The sequence below is a fragment of the Sphaerodactylus townsendi genome, linkage group LG09 (genome assembly GCF_021028975.2).
Source record: "Sphaerodactylus townsendi isolate TG3544 linkage group LG09, MPM_Stown_v2.3, whole genome shotgun sequence".
Taxonomy (NCBI): Eukaryota; Metazoa; Chordata; class Lepidosauria; order Squamata; family Sphaerodactylidae; genus Sphaerodactylus; species Sphaerodactylus townsendi.
Genome location: NC_059433.1, coordinates 60975132 through 60994813, shown reverse-complemented (window position 1 = coordinate 60994813; position 19682 = coordinate 60975132). Strand labels below are relative to the sequence as shown.

The window sequence follows — 19682 nt, the reverse complement described above, 5'->3', positions numbered from 1 at the left end:
ATTGGAGCAATGTTTGTCCATTAACATCTTACCCCTGTGCCGCTCAGCCCGCGCGTAAAGGCCCCGGAGTCGCTCGCTGACAGCCGGATCTCTCCCAGCCTCTGGCTCGGCAGGCGACGGTCAACCGCCCGGTCCTCTTGTGCCCCTTCGGTTTCCATTCCCGGGCAGGGTCCAGGCCAGGCGGGCATCCCGCACTCTGGCAGCCGGGAGGTGCTGGTGGGCCAGCTCCCCCGAGAAAGATCTGCGCTGCTCCCCCTCTGCTCCCCCTCCCCAATTCTTCCTTGTGGCTCCTCTGCCCCGCGGGGCTTCTTCGCCGACGGTTGCGACCCGTCGAGCGCCGGTGGCAGAAAGGCCGGCCAGATGTTAGGCTCTTCTGGCTCCAGTCACGGACGCGAGATTTACTCCCGAGTAAGCTCGGCTACCATCGAAGCCCAGACGAGGCGAGCACCGAGGAAGCGGCTGCTGCGGCAAAGGAGCCGTAGGCGGGCTGCAACGCCCAGCTGAAAACGCGCCTGCTGCGTCCGGATCGGGACGCGCGGAAAGCCTGCCGGAGCCCTTCGCGACTCCCTCGGAGCAGGACTCCGGAGACGAAACCTTCCTTAACAGCCCCAGAAGCGCGAGAGATAACAGCCCTTCTAAAATAACAGCCCTTCCGACGTGACGGGAGTCCCTTTGCACAGGCGCTCCGGGTCCGCCCGGGCTTCGCTCCTCCCTTTGCTTGTGCCGCTTTTACCATTTGACAGAAGTGCAGCTGCTGGGCACGATGCGGACACGAGTCGCTCGCACGTCTGCACACAAGGACCGCGGATCCTGAAGATAAATCAAACACACAGGAGGATGTCTTGTCAAAGGCTCCCAGGGCCGGATTCAGCTGGTTGCGGTGGGTTTTCCGGGCTGTGTGGCCGTGGTCTGGTAGGCTCTCCTGCCTCTGCGGCTGGCATCTTCAGAGATGCATCACAGAGAGACGTCTGTTATCAGGCAGGGCAGGCCTTGCCAAAAAGCGTACAGATGTCAGTGGGGCGTCTTTACATCTTCCCATATACACAGATGGGAATATCTCAAGCACATTTTAAAGCAACCCAGGCTCACCAGAGTGGGGGTTGTTTTGGTAGGTTGGTTGTCAGTGTCCGACTGCCTTAAAACATTTTACCCTTTCCCCTTAAAAACTGCTTCGGGGGAAGAGGGCACAGGAGTATATTTTTAACCACTCCAAACGCCCCTTAAGTATTATTTCTATTCCATAAATAGCATCCTAGGCCGGGTTCGAGCAGCCGGGCTAGTGGTCAAACGCCTCGTCCTCGTTTGGCGAAAGCTGCGGTCCGCTGCTGAGCACGTGTGGAAGGCAGGAGCGCAGCTGTCGAGGCCCTCCCTCCCCTTCGGGGTTTTTGGCACTCGAGAGGCGGCGGCGCAGGGGAGCGGATTCGCAAAGGGGTCACTGCCGTTTTGGGGGCACCCGTGAGCCCCCGTCTCGCACCTGGAGGGCGATTTCGCCTCCCTTGCCCAGGATGGCCGCGCAGTTCTCCCACCTGAGAGTGGCTTTCCTTCTTTCCCCTTCTGAGGCTCTCCTCCTCCCCGCGTCAGGGCAGAGTCTATCCCGTTCCTAGCAGAGTTTTACGTTTTCGTTTCTTTCCTGTCGGTTCTCCGGAGAAAACCTCAGCTCCAAAGCATCTTTTGTAATCTCGGGTCCGGCTGAATGGATCACGTGTGAAACCGCAAGGCTGGGTCAGTTCCTGCCGGCTCGGGAGCCACCGGCAGCGCCAGCCTTCCATTTAAAGGGCTTATGATCACTTAAAACGGAACAAGCGCCAGTCTGAACAGTACCGATGCGCGCTATATCGACCCATTTAATGTGTCGTGTGGTGGTTAAAGCACGTGGCTAGGATCTGGGAAATCCAGGTTCGTTTTCCCTGCTCTGCCCTAGAAGCTTGCTGAGTGACCTTGGGTCAGTCTCACCCTGTCTCAGACAAACCTACCTCACAGGGTTGCTGTGTGGGTAAAATGGAGAAGAAAACGATGTAAGCCTTGGGGAGAAAAGCAGGGTATTAAAAAAATATGAAATGCGCATGTAAGTCAATATTTTGTTTTACAAAAATGCAAGTGATATTTTCTACTGATCCATCTTTATTCTGCATAAATTCTTGATGACTTGGCCCCACTTCTTTGACTCCTGTCTCTTTCTCTCCCCCCCTCCCCTTTATGTGGGAAGAAGGAAGAGAAAGAGATTCCCCAAGCCCCCCGCCCCATTTTTTCATAGGCACAGATCCTCGCATGGTAAAAACTCAGTGGGGTTTGAAATGTTCTGAGCCGTGTGCCGGTGAGAGGGGGAGAGCCCCGCCAGGGTTTGCCCGCCAAAGGTTTCCAGGGGCGCTTTCGCCACGGCTGCCTGCCGATGCCGAAGGGCGGCTGGGCGGGGAGGGGGGGGGGCGTGCTGCTGGTGGTCTCCCAGTCCCAGCCAAGTGCTGAGCAGGGTTGATCCTGCTTAGCTCGCCAGGTCTGCTGAGATCCGGCCGGCCTGCGCCACCCAGGTTAGTGGTGTCGAGGAAGATCCCTGAAAAGAACCCCCAAGTTAGAAAGAGGGGTCCGGACAGGAGAAAAGCCTCAGGCAAAGGTGAGGCTGGCCGAGCCCAGTGCAGATGGCGAGAGATTCGCTTGCAGCGTTTCAAATTCCCACCTAAGGGGGGCGGGGATGTGGGGGCGTCAAACCAACAAGCAGTGGCTGTGGGAGGCAGGAAGGCAGACGAAGTGGGACCGGAACCGTTCAGGGAAAACCCCCGAGGCGCGGCTCTCTCGAAGCCGCGTCTCCTCAGAAGTGAGCTGCGCGTCGTTCAGTCCTCCTTACTGCCAGGGGGGAAAGTGCCGGAGATGGCGTCTTGAATCTGTTGCAGCCCCAAAGCATTTCTTGCGGGAGAAACTTTCGGTGGGATCACGGGGTCCCGCCCTCGGATGCGTTGTGCTCAGCTGGCAGGAGGGGGCTAGCCGGTGCGGACATACCCACGCGCACGTGTCTTTCATAGATCCCCGCAGCTGGAGAGCCGGGCGTGCCTGCGCCTGAAGGGGAGGCGGGCAGGGCTAGCGAGTCGGGGAAGTGACCTTGCAGCCCCCCCCCCCGACGTGCCTCCCCCTCCGAGGGCGGGGCCTCACCTGAGCCGCCGCCGCCGCCGGGGGCTCGCTGGTGTCTGCGGTCGGCGCTCCGCGGGCCAGCCGGCCATGGCCTCGTCGCTTCCCCCAGGCGCCCCGCATTCCGGCGGCGGAGGCGAGTCGCTGCTGCTGCTGCTGAGGGGCTGCCCGACGGAGCCCTTCGGCCCTCTGCGGGGCCCACCCCGCTTCCCGGAGCAGCTGCCGCCGCCCGCCGCCTTCCAGCCCCCGACGTCCCGCCTGGCCCCCATGCCGCCCTTCCCCCGCCTGCCCCGCCCGCTCCCGATCTTCGCCGCCCCCCGCCTGCCCGACGGCCCTCCGCCCGGCAAGAGGAGCCCCCCGACGGCGCCCCAGCCCGGCCAGCGCTCCTCGCCCACCTACCGCTTCACGGCCCAGGAGCTCCACGCCGTCCTGTACGGGGCCCTTCCGGCAGCCCCCCGACAGGCCCGCAGCCCAGGTAAGACGACCTCGGGGCAGGGGCAGATGGCCCAGCCTGGGACTGGTGTCTCTTGTCAGTGGGAACGCACGCGAACCCCAGAGAGTCAGGGTCGCCACCTTCCACGTGAAATCCTTGTTCTCAGGATCGCGTTGCGCGGGTGGGAAGGAAAAGCTGGCGGGCTGGGAACGGGCTCTCCGCCCTCCATTTGCGAAGGAGTCTGGGGTGCTTAAAGGAGCCTCTCCCTTCGTTTAGACGGACTTTGCAACTCTCCGGACATTTTCCTGGGAGTAATAAGCCCCGCTGAATAAAACGGGACTCACTTCGACCCAGTCCTCTTCAGGAATCCTCTCTGCACCTCTTCACATCAATGGGGGCGCAAATGTCAGCGTTTGTGGGGTGGGGGGAAGCGCCCAGTCCGCCACGATTGGGGTTGTCGCTTTCACTGAGAATGTACTACGCCTGGATCTGAACAGAACTCCTCTCTCCAGGCACAAACTCAGCCGTCGGGGGTAGAGCTGGAGTAAAAAAGGGAAAGTCCCTTTGGGGTTGGCGTTTGCGTGGAATGCAGGACTGGGGCCATTTGCCTGCGCCTCTTTCTGGACAGCCTCTTCAGACGATTCTTCTGTCTCAGCTTAGTTTGGGGAAAATGGTTTAGCTCCTCCCAAGAGGTTTCCCATCGCCGTTTATAAGAAACGCGAGTAACATTCATGCTATCCAGTGGAAGTAATTGTGTAAAAGAAAATTCGCAGTCGGAGGGCAAAAATGTACCGCGTGGGAGTGGGAAATCTGAATAGGCAGCGACGATTTTTTGAAAATCAATCCCCCCCCTAAGTTGCTCCAAAAGGGGGGCTCTCTGTCCAACAGTTTGCAGAGTCCGATCCTTGAGACTGCAAAGCAGACCGAGGCTTGGAAAACGTTTGCAACCACGTTTATTCGAGAAGAAATCCTGCCGGTTCGGTGAGATTTACTGACAAGTAAACGTGCGTGCCTGCGTTGTCTATTCTTTGGGCACTCAAAAGCCATTCTGGGCGGGGTGGGGGCTCTGGTGGGGCACAGCTGCCCAAGTGGGTCCAGTTCAATTTCGCCGGGTCGGAACTTTTTAAGTGCAAAAAAGAGGGGGCAGGGTGCGCAGAACAAACAACCACAAAATGCCCCCCCCCCCGCATTGTTTTTGTGGTTCTGGATGTATAAAGAGCGGGTGAGATTTCCTTTCGGCTTCATATTAACCCGCTGCAACCTTGTTCCCCCTCGAGGCTCCGCCGAAGGGCCCTCGGCGTCCCCGGACCAGGCTTCTCTGCAGCTCCCTGAAGGTAAGTGGGCTGGGGGGGGGCAGATCCCTCCTGCTGCTTCCCCTCGGTGACTGCCTGCCCTCGGTTCTGACCCATGGTCGCCCCCCGCCGCAGGCCTATCGGTGCTGCAGACGGCGTCGGTAGACGGTGTCCAGCTGGGCGTCTTTTGCAGCCGTGCCGTGCCGAAGGGGGTCCGCTTCGGCCCTTTCCAGGGCAGGGTGGTCAACACCAGCGAGATCAAGACGTACGACGACAATTCCTTGATGTGGGAGGTACCGCCCCCAGTTCTTCCCGGGCTTCGGACGGCCCAAGGCTGCCTGCCTTCTTCGCCCACGGAAGCCCCACGGACCGAGGCTCAGGGGGGACGGGGGTGGGGGAGCGGAGGGGAGGGGAGAGGAGGCAGACTTCCAGCCCACGCGGAGCTTCAAGACTCTGCCTTTCTCGTTGCGCGGAGGTTTGCGCGGGGGCTGAAGACCCTTCCAAACCCCCGTGGTGCGGATGAAGGTTGTTCATCCTCGTTTTTACTGGCTGCCTTTATTATGAAGGTATTCGAACTGAATACCTAAGAGGAAGCAGGGCCGGCACCATCCCCAGGCTGCTTCCTCGAAAGCAATGATCTCGGTGCGATTTGTCTCCCCGGCAAAGGACCCTCCTAATCTCACCAAAAGGTGTGCGGGGGTTGAACCTTCCGAGGAGGTTATCTTGAACCTGTTTGTTCCTATCTCGGAGCATGTGCAGAGTGCACCTCCGAGACCCCGAGGCTGGGCTGGGCACCCATGCCTTTGGCTATCATGGCCACAACCATTCACTGTTGGGTTGAGCAAGATACAGCTTGGCGAGTGGAGGGTGGGCCGGGGGCTGCCTTCTTCAGAGACGATCCTGAGGAAATCCCCCCTCCCCCGCTCCAGAGGCGTCTTCCCGCGGCGCCCCGTAGTCCCGAGCCCCCCTCCCTGGGCAAACGCAACGGGAGCCGCGTAGATTCCGCAGTCGTCGCATTTCTCTCTAGGGAAGACGGGCCCAGCAGCAGCCATCCTTGCCGTCCAAATGGTGCGGGGGGGGGGGGTTCTTGTGTGCCCGGGGGCTGCCGCGGCCTGTGCTTGAGGACTGGTGCGTGTCTCTGTCCGGGCAGATCTTCGAGGACGGTCGCTTGAGCCATTTCATCGACGGCAAAGGCGCGTCGGGCAACTGGATGTCCTTGGTCAACTGCGCCCGCTTCCCGGAGGAGCAGAACCTGATGGCGCTGCAGTGCCAGGGCCAGATCTACTACGAGAGCTGCAAGGAGATCTCGCCCGGCCAGGAGCTGCTGGTCTGGTACGGCGACGGCTACCTCCAGTTCCTGGGCATCCCCATCAGCCTGAAGGGCCCCGCCGAAGGGAAGCGAGCCCAGCACCACCCCGAAGGTCAGTGGGCAACCGGGTCGGCCCCGAGGAGGGCACCGGACCGCGGCCTTGCTTGGGGCTTCTCCCCGGGGCTTCCAGCCGCCTGTTCGTCTCCGTTAGCTCAGACAGCTCCGCCCCCCCCCCCCGCCCCCCAATTTTAACTGATAATAGCAAAACCCCCGGGGTACTTTCGAGTTGCTTTTGCGTGGGGGTAAATCCTATTGCTGTAGTGGGGTTTATTTCCGAGTAGACACGTTTCCACTGTAAATTCAGCCTTTTAATCTGAACAACTCTGAAACTCGATCCAGGGTTAACTGACATTCCCGAACCCCAGATAAACCAACGTTGTGTTCCTGAAGCAAGCAGGTACATTTCCAGTGTGTGTTTTGGAGGGGCCAGGCAGCTATGGTCATATCCCACGGGATCCTACCACTCTTCCAGTTTCACCAGATTCCTTTAAAATCATAGGATCTAATTTGGCCCCGCGTTGTCCGGTCTCTTTCCAGAGTGACTGGCTGGTTTGCAAATGCAAAGTTCCTGGGGGTGACCCCCCTTCCGCCGTTCCCTGGATCTCACATTGTCAAGGCTAAACCGCTCCCATGCAAAGAGAAACGGGGCCTGCTTCTGGGTTAGTCGCTTTACTATTTGGCCAGGTTTACGGCTGACTCAGGCGCGGGAACCCCCCCCCCTTCCCCTTTGGGGTTTTGATTGACAAGGTAAGTTTGGCTTTAAATGAATTTTCTGCTGGCGGTGGCGCCCTCCCCATGGGCAGTCCCCAGCAGTTTCACCAGCACAAGAAGTAGCCAGAGGCTGGTCTACTGAGAGGGGAAACAGCCCGATTTCAAACCCCACCCAAAAAAGCCTCTCTGTGTCCTCAAATAAAAGCACGTGCTTCGAAAAGGGATCCTGGCCAATCTTTTCCAGCGATCCTACTGGCATCGGAACAGAGTGCTCAAGATCCGGGTGCCCCACCGGTTTCAAAGGGGGGGGGGCAGATTTACATCGTAGCGAAGTGCTTGCTCCCCAGGGCGCTTGACCCTCATGCTGCAAGGCAGGCTGCTGTGCGCGCGTGCAAATTCCCCAGGAGCCGACGGGTCTCGCTTCCAAGAAAGCACGAGTAGATACAAGCCATAGGTTATTGCGGTTGCAATCCTAGACGCCAATTTAACTGGGATTTAATTAGACCTGCATTTGAAGCCCCTTGGATAAGTGTGTCCAGAGCCTGTTCTCACATGCAATTGCAAAGTATTTCAAAATCGCCCAATCTCGTGCAAGAGACAGGGGACATCGTGTAGAAATGCAGCGTGGCTTCTTCACATAGGCAGCATGCAGAGGGGATACATTGCACAGATATGGGGGGGGGGGGGCCTGGGACTTGATTTTGACTGATCCCTTTAAAAACGTCAATCTGCCTTGAAGGAAGACTGGGGGCTGCCGGCTCCGAGGTCCTCCTACCTGTCACCGCCCCGCCCCCCCCCCCAGAAGAGGAAGAAAAGTGCCCCCAACCGCTGGCTTGCTATTTGCCTGGCACTGACTGTCGCTTCCGTTGCCCAGCAGAGGCCGTGGAAGGCTACAAATGCGAGCGCTGTGGTAAAGTGTTCGCCTACAAATACTATCGGGACAAGCACCTGAAGTACACGCGCTGCGTGGACCAAGGAGACCGCAAGTTCCCCTGCCACCTCTGCAACCGCTCCTTTGAGAAGAGGGACCGGCTGCGCATCCACGTCCTCCACGTCCACGAGAAACACCGGCCGCACAAGGTAAGCGCTGCCACCCGGCCGCGGGGCTCCCCCCCCCCACCCCCTTCGCCATCTACTTTGCACCCCGGCAAGGCACAAAGCCAGCCCTGGAGCACCTGCAATCGCCCCCCCGCCGCTCGTAAGCATGTGCAGAGTGCCCGCCCGTGCGCGAGCATCTTTCCCTCCGCCTATCGCAAGCAGACGGCTCAGGCATGGGCGGGGGTGGGAGGGCAAGAGTCAGGTGCACGGGACTCCTTCCCCACAGCCTTGCCCCATCTCGCCAGCGTGACAGCTGCAAGTCCCACCCCTGCAAATACTCCCCCCCCCTCCGGCCAGCTGATCTGGTTGAGGAAGCCCCGCCTCCCTCCCCCAGTCCACGGAGCTCAGTCGACCCTGCTCCCAAAGGAATGCCAGCAGGGATCCTACTGGCTCCAGAGGCCAGCGAGACGACTGCCCCCCCCCCCCCCCCCGACTGCGGGCTCCCCGGGCTCCCCCGCAGGAAAGGGAGGAGCAGCAGCGCTTTCCACGCGCCCCTTCCTCTGCAGGGCGGCGGCCCCAGGGAACCCCCCCTCCCCTCCCGAGGAGGGACCGTCGAAAGAGGACTCGCGTCTTGGGAGGCGTGCTCGAGGCTTCTCGCGTGCCCGTAAAGCATCAATTCAGGCGGGGCGGGTGGCTCCAAGTCCGGCTCCTGCTCTTTCCCCCTGCTTTTCAGGCGCGGTGTTTTCGAAAGAATAGGCCCTGGCTCAGTTCTGAAGTGTGATATTTTCATGCAGATGTTTAAAAATAATAATTTGAGAACCTTTTCTCAGAGTGAATTACAATTTTTTCATATATTTAATTTAGGTGGATTGGTGGCCTGTGAGCGAGGGGTTACATTCGGAATAGGCAGGCAGGCAGAGCAAGGTCATTGGGAGTAAACCTCCAACATCTGACCTAAATCAAATAGATCTGTTAGAACTGGATGGTTGTTTTTTCTGTTAGGGAAGAATAGAAAATGCAACAAAAGGACTGTGCTGTGTTTTATATCTTCAGGCCCAAAACTTAATATCAAAAGTAACTGTTTATGTGAAAATAAAATGATTCCTAGAATAGGTCCATTCAAAACAAACTATTTTTAACTAATCAAACATTTCAGTTGGGTGCCTATTTCAGAAATAACTTTTCAGTCACGATTTTTTGAACTAAAGCTGTTGAAATACCATACATGTGCTTCCAGCTGGCTTGAATTTCAGTCTCAATTTTTAGTTTTGTTCAGCATTCGTCCTTTTTTGTTTTAATTTCATTGAAATTTAATCTGGAGATCCTGTGAGACAGTAATGTACAATATACCTAAGGAGATATACTGCATTAAAAATATTTCATTCCTGTTGCTTTTCTACATATTTAAATGCCACAGCAATGGAAAACTATTGTCTCTATAGTTGTCATGGAGACTATTTTACTTTTTAAAATTTGAGTTCGTTTTCATGCAAACTGCCACACTTACTACAAGAGGCCCAACAGTCTATATATCATTTGCTTGATTTCATTTATAGTCCACATTTCTGAAGCCAAGGTAGTATAGTGGTTAAGAGCAGCAGACTCTAATTTAGAGAACCAGATTTGTTTCCCTACTCCTCCACATGAAGCCTGCTGGGTGACCTTGGGTTAGTCACAGTTCTCTCAGAACTCTCTCAGCCTCACCTACCTCACAAGGTTTCTGTTGTAGGGAGAAGAAGGGAAGGATTTTACAAGGCCCTTTGAGACTCCGTATGGTTGAGAAAAGTGTGGTATAAATCCAAACCCTCCTTATTCTTCTTGCTGAAACACCAGGCAATTAAAAATAATGTAACAAAACAGAGACAGTATGGTGTAGTGGTTAAGGTGTTGGACTAGGAAACACGGGTTCAGATCCTTGTTCTGCCATGGAAACCTTGGGCGACCTTGAGCCAGTCACACACTCTCATCCTTGAACCTGGTAAGTATTTGGATGGGAGCCCTCCAGGCCATATCACAGGCATGCCCTGGAGACAGGTAATGGCCAACCACTTCTAAATGCCTCTTGTCTTGAGAACTCCACAGGGTCACCATAAGTCAATTGCAACAACCAAGGCAATAGAAGAAGAAGAAGAAGAAGAAGAAGAAGAAGAAGAAGACAAAGAGTTTTGATTTATATCCCCCCTTTCTCTCCTGTAGGAGACTCAAAGGGACTTACAATCTCCTTGCCCTTTCCCCCTCCGAAAAGCTGTGACTAGCCCAAGGTCACCCAGCTGGCGTGTGTGGGAGTGTACAGGCTAATCTGAATTTCTCAGATAAGCCTCCACAACTCAAGAGGCAGAGCTGGGAATCAAACCCGGTTCCTCCAGATCAGTGTGCACCTGCTCTTAGCCACTGCTCCTAGCCACTACGCCACTGCTGCTCACTATAAAGGTAATTACAAAATTACAGAACAGTGCAATTACAGAACGTCTCATACCTGTACGTGGAAAGCTTGCATAGTTCAAAACTAGATAGATGTTCATTGTGCAAAAGAGATTGCTTGTGTATCCGGCACCTCGTACAGTTTTACCAATGTATGCAGTGGTGGGATTCAAATAACTTAACAAATGGTTGTTTACAAGTACCGTTTTAACAACCAGTTCTGCCGAAGTGGTGGAACCTGCTGAATCCCACCACTGAATATATGCGCACATCTTGAAAAAAATGTTTCTGTAACCACTGACCCCCTTCTCTTTCTTGCCTCAGTGCTCTGTATGTGGGAAGAGTTTCTCTCAGTCTTCCAGCCTAAACAAACACATGAGGGTGCATTCTGGGGAACGGCCCTATAAGTGTGTATACTGTAACAAGGTAAAGCTCTCTGAGACTCCTTCTGTTCTCTTGGGAGATTTCTGCTGCACTCTTCCTGTTGCCATTTCCTCATCTTGGGGTGTATTGGGGGCCATTTGGCATGATGCAGAAAGCTGGGGGAGGGGAACCTGCTTAGTTGTTCCAGTGCTTGCTTTTCCATTCCATTTGTAACAACTGAAATCCGTTATCTTGCCAATGGAGAAGCAGCAGACGGGGTAATTCTGACTACTTGCTTGGCCCCATTGCATGTCACCAGGACTCCCTGGGTTGGGCTCTTATTTGTATGTTTTTGAGTCTTAACAGCGTTCTCACTCTTCCTTTCCTCTCCTGCTCGCCCCTTACAGGCATTCACTGCCTCCAGTATCCTGCGCACTCACATTCGGCAACATTCAGGAGAGAAGCCCTTTAAGTGCAAACACTGTGGCAAGACCTTTGCCTCACACGCAGCCCACGACAGTCATGTGCGGCGCGCACACAGTAATAAGGACACCGGCCGCACATGTACAGTGTGTGGCAAAACGTTCCTAGAGGCAGAAGAGTTCCGTTTCCACATGAAGTTCCATGCAGCTCTCTAGCCAGCTGTCTTGCCCTGGATCTTTACCAACTGTGTGTACATTTGACAGTACTGTATATATTTGAATGTGGCGTTTTTTGTCCAGTGTCTTTAGAATCTGTTGTGTTAAAAACATGAATGTATTTATGTATGGTGGGATACGTACAGTTTCTCAGAGCAACGTGTGGAGAGAAACAGAGCGGGGCGATGACAAACTCTGAGGGGACATATTTATGCATTGCCTGTAACACCACGATTACTAAATTAGTATGTGATCCTTAGGAGGAATGTTTCTGTGTTCCTTGTATGGTATTTTTTTCTGCCATCCTCATGATTCTGGCTGTTGGAGGGAAACATCCACTTCTGTCAGTTTTCTTTTTCAGTGGGCTGGATCCAACCCTCCCCCAAATAGCCTTCTTTCACCCTGAGACACATTTTCCAACTTAAGCGACTGTTCCCCCAGTGAGAATGTAAGTTGGAAGAAGGCTTCTTGGATTGAGCCAATTGGAAAGGTAGGGTGTATAAAATTATGCTTGGGGTAGAAAATGTTAACAAAGAGAAATTTTTCTCTCTTTCTCACAATACTAGAACCAGGGGGCATTCATTGAAAATGCTGGGAGGAAGAATTAGGACTAATAAAAGGAAACACTTCTTCACACAACGTGTGATTGGTGTTTGGAATATACTGCCACAGGAGGTGGTGATGGCCACTAACCTGGATAGCTTCAAAAGGGGCTTGGACAGATTTATGGAGGAGAAGTCGATTTATGGCTACCAATCTTGATCCTCTTTGATCTGAGATTGCAAATGCCTTAACAGACCAGGTGATCGGGAGCAACAGCCGCAGAAGGCCATTGCTTTCACATCCTGCATGTGAGCTCCCAAAGGCACCTGGTGGGCCACTGCGAGTAGCAGAGAGCTGGACTAGATGGACTCTGGTCTGAGCCAGCAGGCTTGTTCTTATGTTCTTAGGGTATACATTTTCATATATGTGCATAAACTTTGCTCAGCAGAATGGTAAGATGGGATAGGATTGGACCCAGTAATTTTCCACGCATGATGCCAGATTTGCTGGTTAGATTTTTAACTGCCACCATCCGCGTACAGTTTGAGAAGCATCTGTGAATTCAGCTAATACAGATACTGCAGAAAATATAATATTCACAGGAGAGGCTGTTGTTACTTCATACTCAGCAACTGCTTGTAAAGTTGGGGTGAGTTTAAAAAGTAATTTGAAGTTTTTATAATGGCAGCTTCTGACAGGAATACTCAGAGAAAAATGAGGGAGTCCTTCTGTGTGTCTGTATGTGGTTTTTCCTAGCTAGATTCCTTCAATCAGCAAAGTATGTTGGGCAGGGGATGCTGTGACTCAGTGGTAAAGCACCTGTTTGCATGCAGGAAGTCTGAGATTCAATCCCCAGAATCTCCAGTAAAAGTAAAAAACAGGTCCAGGTAATTGGTGATGTGAAAGGCTTCTACATGGCACCCAGGAGAGCTGCGGTCAGTCTGAGTAGATATCACTGACCTTATTTAACAGTCTGATTCAGCATAAGGCAATTTCATGTATGTAGAATCATAGAGTTGGAAGAGACCACAAGGGTCATCAAGTCCAACCCCCTGCCATGCAGGAACACACAATCAAAACCCTCCAAGGCAGTGAATTCCACTATCAAATATCCCTGACAGTCAGAAAGTTTTTCCTAATGTTTAGGTGGAATCTTTTTTCCTGCACCTTGAATCCATTACTCCGTGTCCTAGTCTCTGAGACAGCAAAGAAGCTTGCTCCTTCTTCAAGATGACATCCCTTCAAATATTTAAACATAGCTATCATGTCCCCACTCAGGGACGTAGGTATAGATTTTTTATGGGGGGGGGGTTCGGGGTGGGGCCACACCCCCACCAGCCCCAGGGCATGGCCACACGTCCCCAAGCCCCGCCCCGGCCTAGCGCTTATAAAAGCAGCTCTCCGGGGATGGCAGACTCCCCTGCCCTGCCCTGCCCTGCCCCGCCCCTCTGGGCTGAGGCATAAAGGGAAAATGGAGCCTGGTGCAAAATCTGAGTTTTGCGCCGCCTCCCCAGGGCAGCCGCTGTGATGCAGGAATCCACCCCCAAACAGCATCACTTTCAATGGTGTTTAAACTAGATCCACCTTAAAGGGAGAATCTGGGGTCCCTAGTTAAACAACATTGAAAGTGATGCTGTTTGGGGGTGGATTACCCCCCACCCTGAAACAGCATCACTTTCAATGTGGCGTAGTGGTTAAGAGCAGGTGCATTTTAATCTGGAGGAACCAGGTTTGATTCCCTTCTCTGCCACTTGAGCTGTGGAGGCTTATCTGGGGAATTCAGATTAGCCTGTGCACTCCAACACACGCCAGCTGGGTGACCTTGGGCTAGTCACAGCTTTTCGGAGCTCCCTCAGCCCCACCCACCTCACAGGGTGTTTGTTGTGAGGGAGCAAGGGCAAGGAGATTGTAAGCCCCTTTGAGTCTCCTACAGGAGAGAAAGGGGGGATATAAATCCAAACCTTCTTCTAAACTGAGGACCTCAGATTCTCCCTTTAAATCCATGCAGAAGGGGGTGGATTTAAAAGAATCTGGGGAAATTTGGGGGGTGCCTGCTTTCAGGGGTGCAATTGTTAAGCTAGCAGCACCAAACTTTCAGGGTATCTTTAGGAGTCTCTCCTAATGATCACCCAGGTTTGGTGAAGTTTGGTTCAGGGGGTCCAAAGTTATGGACCCTCAAAGGTGTAGCCCCATCTCCTAAGCTCCCATTGGAAACAATGGGGGATGAGGGCACCCCTTTTGGGAGTCCATAGCTTTGGACTCCATGGACCAAACTTCACAAAACCTAGGTGGTATCAATAAGAGACTATCCCGATGATCCCTCCCAGGTTTGGTGAAGTTTGGTTCAGGATGTCCAAAGTTATGGACCCTCAAAGATGTAGCCTTCATCTTCTATTAGCTCCCATTGAAAACAATGGAGGATGGGGCACTCCCTTTGGAAGTCCATAGCTTTGGACCCCCTGGACCAAACTTCACAAAACCTGGGTGGTATCAATAAGAGACTCTTCTGATAATGCATCCCAGGTTTGGTGAGGTTTGGTTCAGGGGGTTCAAAGTTATGGACCCTCAAATGTGTAGTCCCCATCTTCTATTAGTTCCCCTTGGAAACAATGGAGGATGGGGGCACCCTCTTTGGGAGTCCATCTCTTTGGACCCCCTGAACCAAACCTCACCAAACTCGGGTAGTATCATCAGGAGAGTCCCCCAAACAATCCCTGAAAGTTTGGTGCTGCTAGTCCAAACAATGCGCCCCCTGAAGGCCAAAAAGCACTAAAACGTTTAAAAAACCCACAAACGGGTGGGCGGAGCTTCGGACATGAATGGGGGGGATTCAAACCCGAGAACCCCCCCTTACCTACGTGCATGTCCCCCCTTAACCTCTGCTTCCCAGGACTAAACATCTCCGGCTCCCTAAGTCTCTCTTCATAGGACATGGATTCCAGACCTTTTACCATTTTGGTTGCCCTCCTATGGACATGTCCCAGCTTGTCAGTATCCTCACCTTTCTTTTCTTTTTGCTAAATTGCTAAATGTTTTTCTTCAATGTGTTGTTACTGGGGTGTGATTTTTTTTATTGTGTTTTGCTTTTTACTGATAATTCTGATTAATTAATTTTGATGAGGGGTGGGAGGGTGTGTTGTGAGCTGTTTTGAATATGTGGAACAGTACAGTCCACTTTCTAGAGTGTGAAATTGGTGAGATTACCAAGGAAGTCTAGCATTGCTCTATAGAATCAGGCAGTGGCAAACCACCTAGGGCATGTTTATGTCTTGCCCTGAAAAACATACAGGGACAGGCATAAGTCAGTTGTGGCTTGCTGACCCCTTCTATGGCCACTAATTCCACAATTAAGTAGTTTTGGACAAAGATTGTGTAGTCCTGATATGAATTCTATTCAGTTATTGCACTTTATGTGTGAGCAGGGATGAATGAAGCATATATAATGTTGTTCAATTAAATTAGGAAGTGCAACAATGCACAAGGACAAGGAATGTGGGTTAGAATATTTGTGCTGGTGCCTGGAGCGTTGCCTTTTGCATATGGTGTGACTCTTGGCTACCATGAAATGTAGTGTGTTTTGGTGGTTTTTGTTGATATTGTTGGCATGCTTTACTACTTACTTGCACTAAACTTCCTATTTTTTGTATGTATTATAAGGCGATGTCCTTGCTGCTTTAATGGTGAAAATACTGTGTGGTCTATGAAATTATCAACATTAAGGTCTGCAGGATATGTAAACAATCTCTACAAGCTGTTTGCTTGTTTCTAGGGTCTGAACAGAATTAGGATTGTGGTTGGAATGTTTAATTTTGCATAGCTAATACTTAGAGAGTATAATGAAAAGCCCCTGGATCCGGTCAATGATCCATTTAATCCAACATCTTGGCAATCCAGGGTCCCTGAAGGGCCAATGAACAGGGCATGGAGGCAAAGGCCTTCTCCTGGTCTTACTTCCCTGTACTGGTATTTGAAGGTTTGCTCCCCTAAATGTGTAAACACCATGAGCAGTAACTGTTGATGGACCTATCTTATATTGAATGTAGCATCTGTGCTCCTGGTCATCACAATGACCTCTGGCAGGGAATTCCACATTTTCATGATTTTCTTGAAAAGGGCAGGGCCCTTTTTTTCCTTTTATGATGGAAGAATAGTAAAGCCTCACAAATCTGGAAGAAAAGCCCCCCCCCCCCCCCCGAAGCACAAGGCCTGCAATGAGAACAAAAGCAGAGTTGCAGAAAAGCACGTCTTCCTTTTGTGGCAGCAAAATAAGAATTAAGGGAGGACCACTCATCCCCTTCCCATCACATGACCATTTGGGTGGGAAGTTTCCTTCCCAAAGGAAGGGGAGTGAGTGCTCCTTAAAGCTGCAGAGCAGAAGGAAAAACTTGGAAATGTTTTGGTGGCAGGCTTATGCAGGCCCAGTCCCAATATGGAGCAGCGCAGAATACCATGAAGATGAGTTCTACATTTCAATAACTCATTGAATTGGAAAGCATTTCCTTTTGTCTGCCCTGAATCTATTGTCCATCAGCTTCATTGGGTGACCTTGAGTTGCAGTTTTATGGGAGAGGGAGAAAAAGCTCTCTAGATCCTGCTTTTTCACATTGTACATAATTTTATGAACCTGTACCATGTCCCTTAATTGTCTCTTTTCTTGACTGAAAAGTCCCAGGTTTGTAGTCTTTACTCTAAGAAAAGATGCTCCAATCCCTTAATCACGTCAATTCTATATATTTTTTGGCATTGTAATAATGTTTAAATACTGGACTTTTGTTCCAATTACATTGAACTGTATTTGCCATGTTTTTCCTGTACACCCAATTTAGATCGGGCATCCTGGAGCTCTTCACAATCAATTATGATTTTGACTATCCTAAGTAATTTAGTGGTATTCATAAACTTGGCTATTATGCTGCTCACCCCCAATTCCAGATCATTCATTAACAAGTCGAATAGCAATGGTCCCAGTAGTGAACCTTATGGGATCTCACTTCTCTCCATTGTCAGATTTGTCCATGTATTCTTACTCTCTACTTCCTGTTCAGCTCATTTTTAACCCATGGCTGTTAAACATACTTGGATACCTTGGGAGAGGTACCTCGTCAAGCTTTTTGGAAGTCCAACATTGTAATGTCTACTATTGTGTATATGCGTGTTAAACAAAATCCTAAATTTTGGAAAACTACCCTTTGTAGAAGCCATGCTGATTTTCTCACAGCAGGCTTTGTTCTACTATGTGCTTGATAATTCTGTCTTTAGTAGCAGTCATCTGCTAATTTATCCAGGACAGATGGTCGGCCAACCAGCCTGTAATTTTTTTTGGATCCCCTCTGTACCTCTTTTTAGCCATCACTGCAAAATTTGCTTTCAAGAAGAAGAAGAGTTTGGATTTATATCCCCCTTTCTCTCCTGTAGGAGACTCAAAGGGGCATACAAACTCCTTTCCCTCCCCCCCTCACAACAAACACCCTGTGAGGTAGGTGGGGCTGAGAGAGCTCCGTGTAGCTGTGACTAGCCCAAGGTCACCCAGCTGGCATGTGTTGGAGTGTACAGGCTAATCTGAATTCCCCAGATAAGCCTCAACAGCTCAAGTGGCAGAGCAGGGAATCAAACCCGGTTCGTCCAGATTAGAGTACACCTGTTCTTAACCACTACGCCACTGCTGCTCCAGCATCGAGGCCGATTTTAGTGTCACATTACCTGTGACTTAAGGACAAAAACAGACAAGCCCTGGATATATGCCATTCAGACTCCTTGCTAATTTTTAATTTGTACAGTAGCCCTGGAATTTTAGCGGAAACTACTTACCAAGTAGTGTTTGGACAGCTGTCATAAATTTGTAGTCCCTTCCCAAGTCCCTAATGTAAACAGAGCCTCACAGTTTTTTCACTTGGGTGTAGCCATGTTGGTTTGCAGTAGAAGAGCAAGATTTGAGTCTGGTAGTACCTTAGAGACCAACAAAATTTCCTATGTAAGATTTTGAGAATCAAAGCTTTTTTACTTGACAAAGGGAACTTTGACTGCCAAAACCATAACAAAGTTTCCATGACTGGAAACATTGCTGCTCTAAGATGGACTTCAGTTCTGATTTCTCACTGAAATCTGTGCTCCATGGCATCATTTGGTACCTTCACCTAGGAACAAAGTGTATGAATGAGTGAGAACGCTTAGGCTGCAGAGCATTAAGAAGTTTAAATAGCTTCATTTCAGTGATATGAAGAGAGTGCAAATATGATGCTTTCCACAGTTCAAGCATGCCTGGGACTGTGTCTGGGACTTCTGGAAAGATGATACCCATATCTGTATAAAGGTATTTTGGTTGTTCTATGTAGGTATCTTTGGATAGATGGAATTAAATGGAACTGGGGTGTGGTGGGGTTTCCGAGCTGTATGGCCATATGATCATTCTTTGAAGATTGCAACCACAGGTGCAGGTGAAACGGCAGGAGAAAATGCTACTGGAACACAGCCATACAGCCCGGAAACCCCACAACACTCCAGTGATTCTGGCCACGAAAGCCTTCGACAATACATTCAATGGAACTGTTGCAAATGTCTTTTGTAAGTTGCTCTGTGAAATATTTGACCAGATCAACCAGAATGTTAAAAAATTGCATGCTCTTATGTGAAATACTGTACCCACATTACTTTTCAAGCTGGTGTCTGTAAATGTTTGGTGATATCTTAATTATTATGAATACTGCTGTAAGATAAATGCAGGCCATATTCCTGTCTAATAAATGATATAAGATTGTGACATCTAGAAATGTGTCAAGAGTATTTCTCCCCCCCCCCCCCATGTCAGGAAGGCAGGCTATAAATTAAGTAAGCAGATTTTAATCTTTTTTTAAAAAAGCAACCGAGATATGCACACTGTGTTTCATTTGATTAGGGACCTGGGGAAGTTTTCAGGCTAAACTCAAATCCCATTCCGTTGAGGCTAAGAACTTCTCAAGCTTCTTTCCCTCTAAAGAGATGAGGAGGTGTCATTTAAATACCTTTGAGAGGTATGATTATTAAGCCCATATTTCCAGAGACTGTCCTGAACTAGATGGCTCAGGCTAACCTAATCTTTGCAGATCTCAAAAGCTAAGCCGGGTCAGCCCTGCTTAGTACTTGGATGGGAGCCACCAAGTAATACCAAGGTGGTGCCTGCCCCTACACAGAGGCAGGCAATGGCAAACTACCCCTGGACCAGAGGTGGGATCCAACCAGTTCTCACCACTTCTCTAGAAGTGGTTACTAATTTTTTCTGAGTGCCGAGAAGGGGTTACTAAAGTAACCTCCCTGCCCAATAGGGACTGAAGGTGCGTGTGTGCGGTGGCGGCGCTTTTTGAATCCCACCACCATCGGAACCTGTTATTAAAAATTTTGGATCCCACCACTGCCCTGGACATCTCTTTCTTTAAACCCCTTGAGGGTGGGGAATACCATAAATTGGCTGGAGACGATGAGTGGAGCACAAAGAAAAGGGCGCCCCAGCAAGTCTTCTGACCACTAGACACTGTAAATTCTAAAGGTTGGTGTTCCTGCAGCAACCACACGGTCATCTTCACCAGCTGTAAAGGTAACACAGTGCGGCACAATGAGGTGCGCCACAATGTGCGCCACAATGAGGAAAATCTGGGAGTACAGCCTGCTATCATCTCATTACAAACCATGATGGTAATATAATTCCTACAGAAGAAAAGCTTTTGCTTTAGGTCAAGGGTCCACAATGTGATGCTCATGGGTGCTGTGGCACCTGCAAAGTGTTT

The 19682-nt window shown here is 51.0% G+C and overlaps 1 protein-coding gene across 1 annotated transcript; it reads left to right on the top strand.

Annotated features, from left to right (window-relative positions):
- Window positions 1–3207: 3207 nt before the first annotated feature.
- PRDM14 (PR/SET domain 14) lies at window positions 3208–11382 on the top strand. Its single transcript, XM_048508552.1, has 7 exons — window positions 3208–3592; window positions 4828–4884; window positions 4978–5135; window positions 5993–6263; window positions 7800–8002; window positions 10706–10807; window positions 11152–11382. The coding sequence occupies exons 1-7, from the start codon at window positions 3208–3210 to the stop codon at window positions 11380–11382; spliced, it is 1407 nt and encodes a 468-aa protein (XP_048364509.1).
- The last annotated feature ends 8300 nt before the right edge of the window (window positions 11383–19682 follow it).

What these genes read in the sequence shown, in the direction of transcription:
- PRDM14 (XM_048508552.1), top strand. Translation starts at nt 3,208, where the DNA reads ATGGCCTCGTCGCTTCCCCCAGGCGCCCCGCATTCCGGCGGCGGAGGC. An exon ending in ACAATTCCTTGATGTGGGAG is followed by an intron (nt 5,136 to 5,992) that starts GTACCGCCCCCA and finishes CTGTCCGGGCAG; the next exon opens with ATCTTCGAGGACGGTCGCTT. An exon ending in AGTGTGTATACTGTAACAAG is followed by an intron (nt 10,808 to 11,151) that starts GTAAAGCTCTCT and finishes CGCCCCTTACAG; the next exon opens with GCATTCACTGCCTCCAGTAT.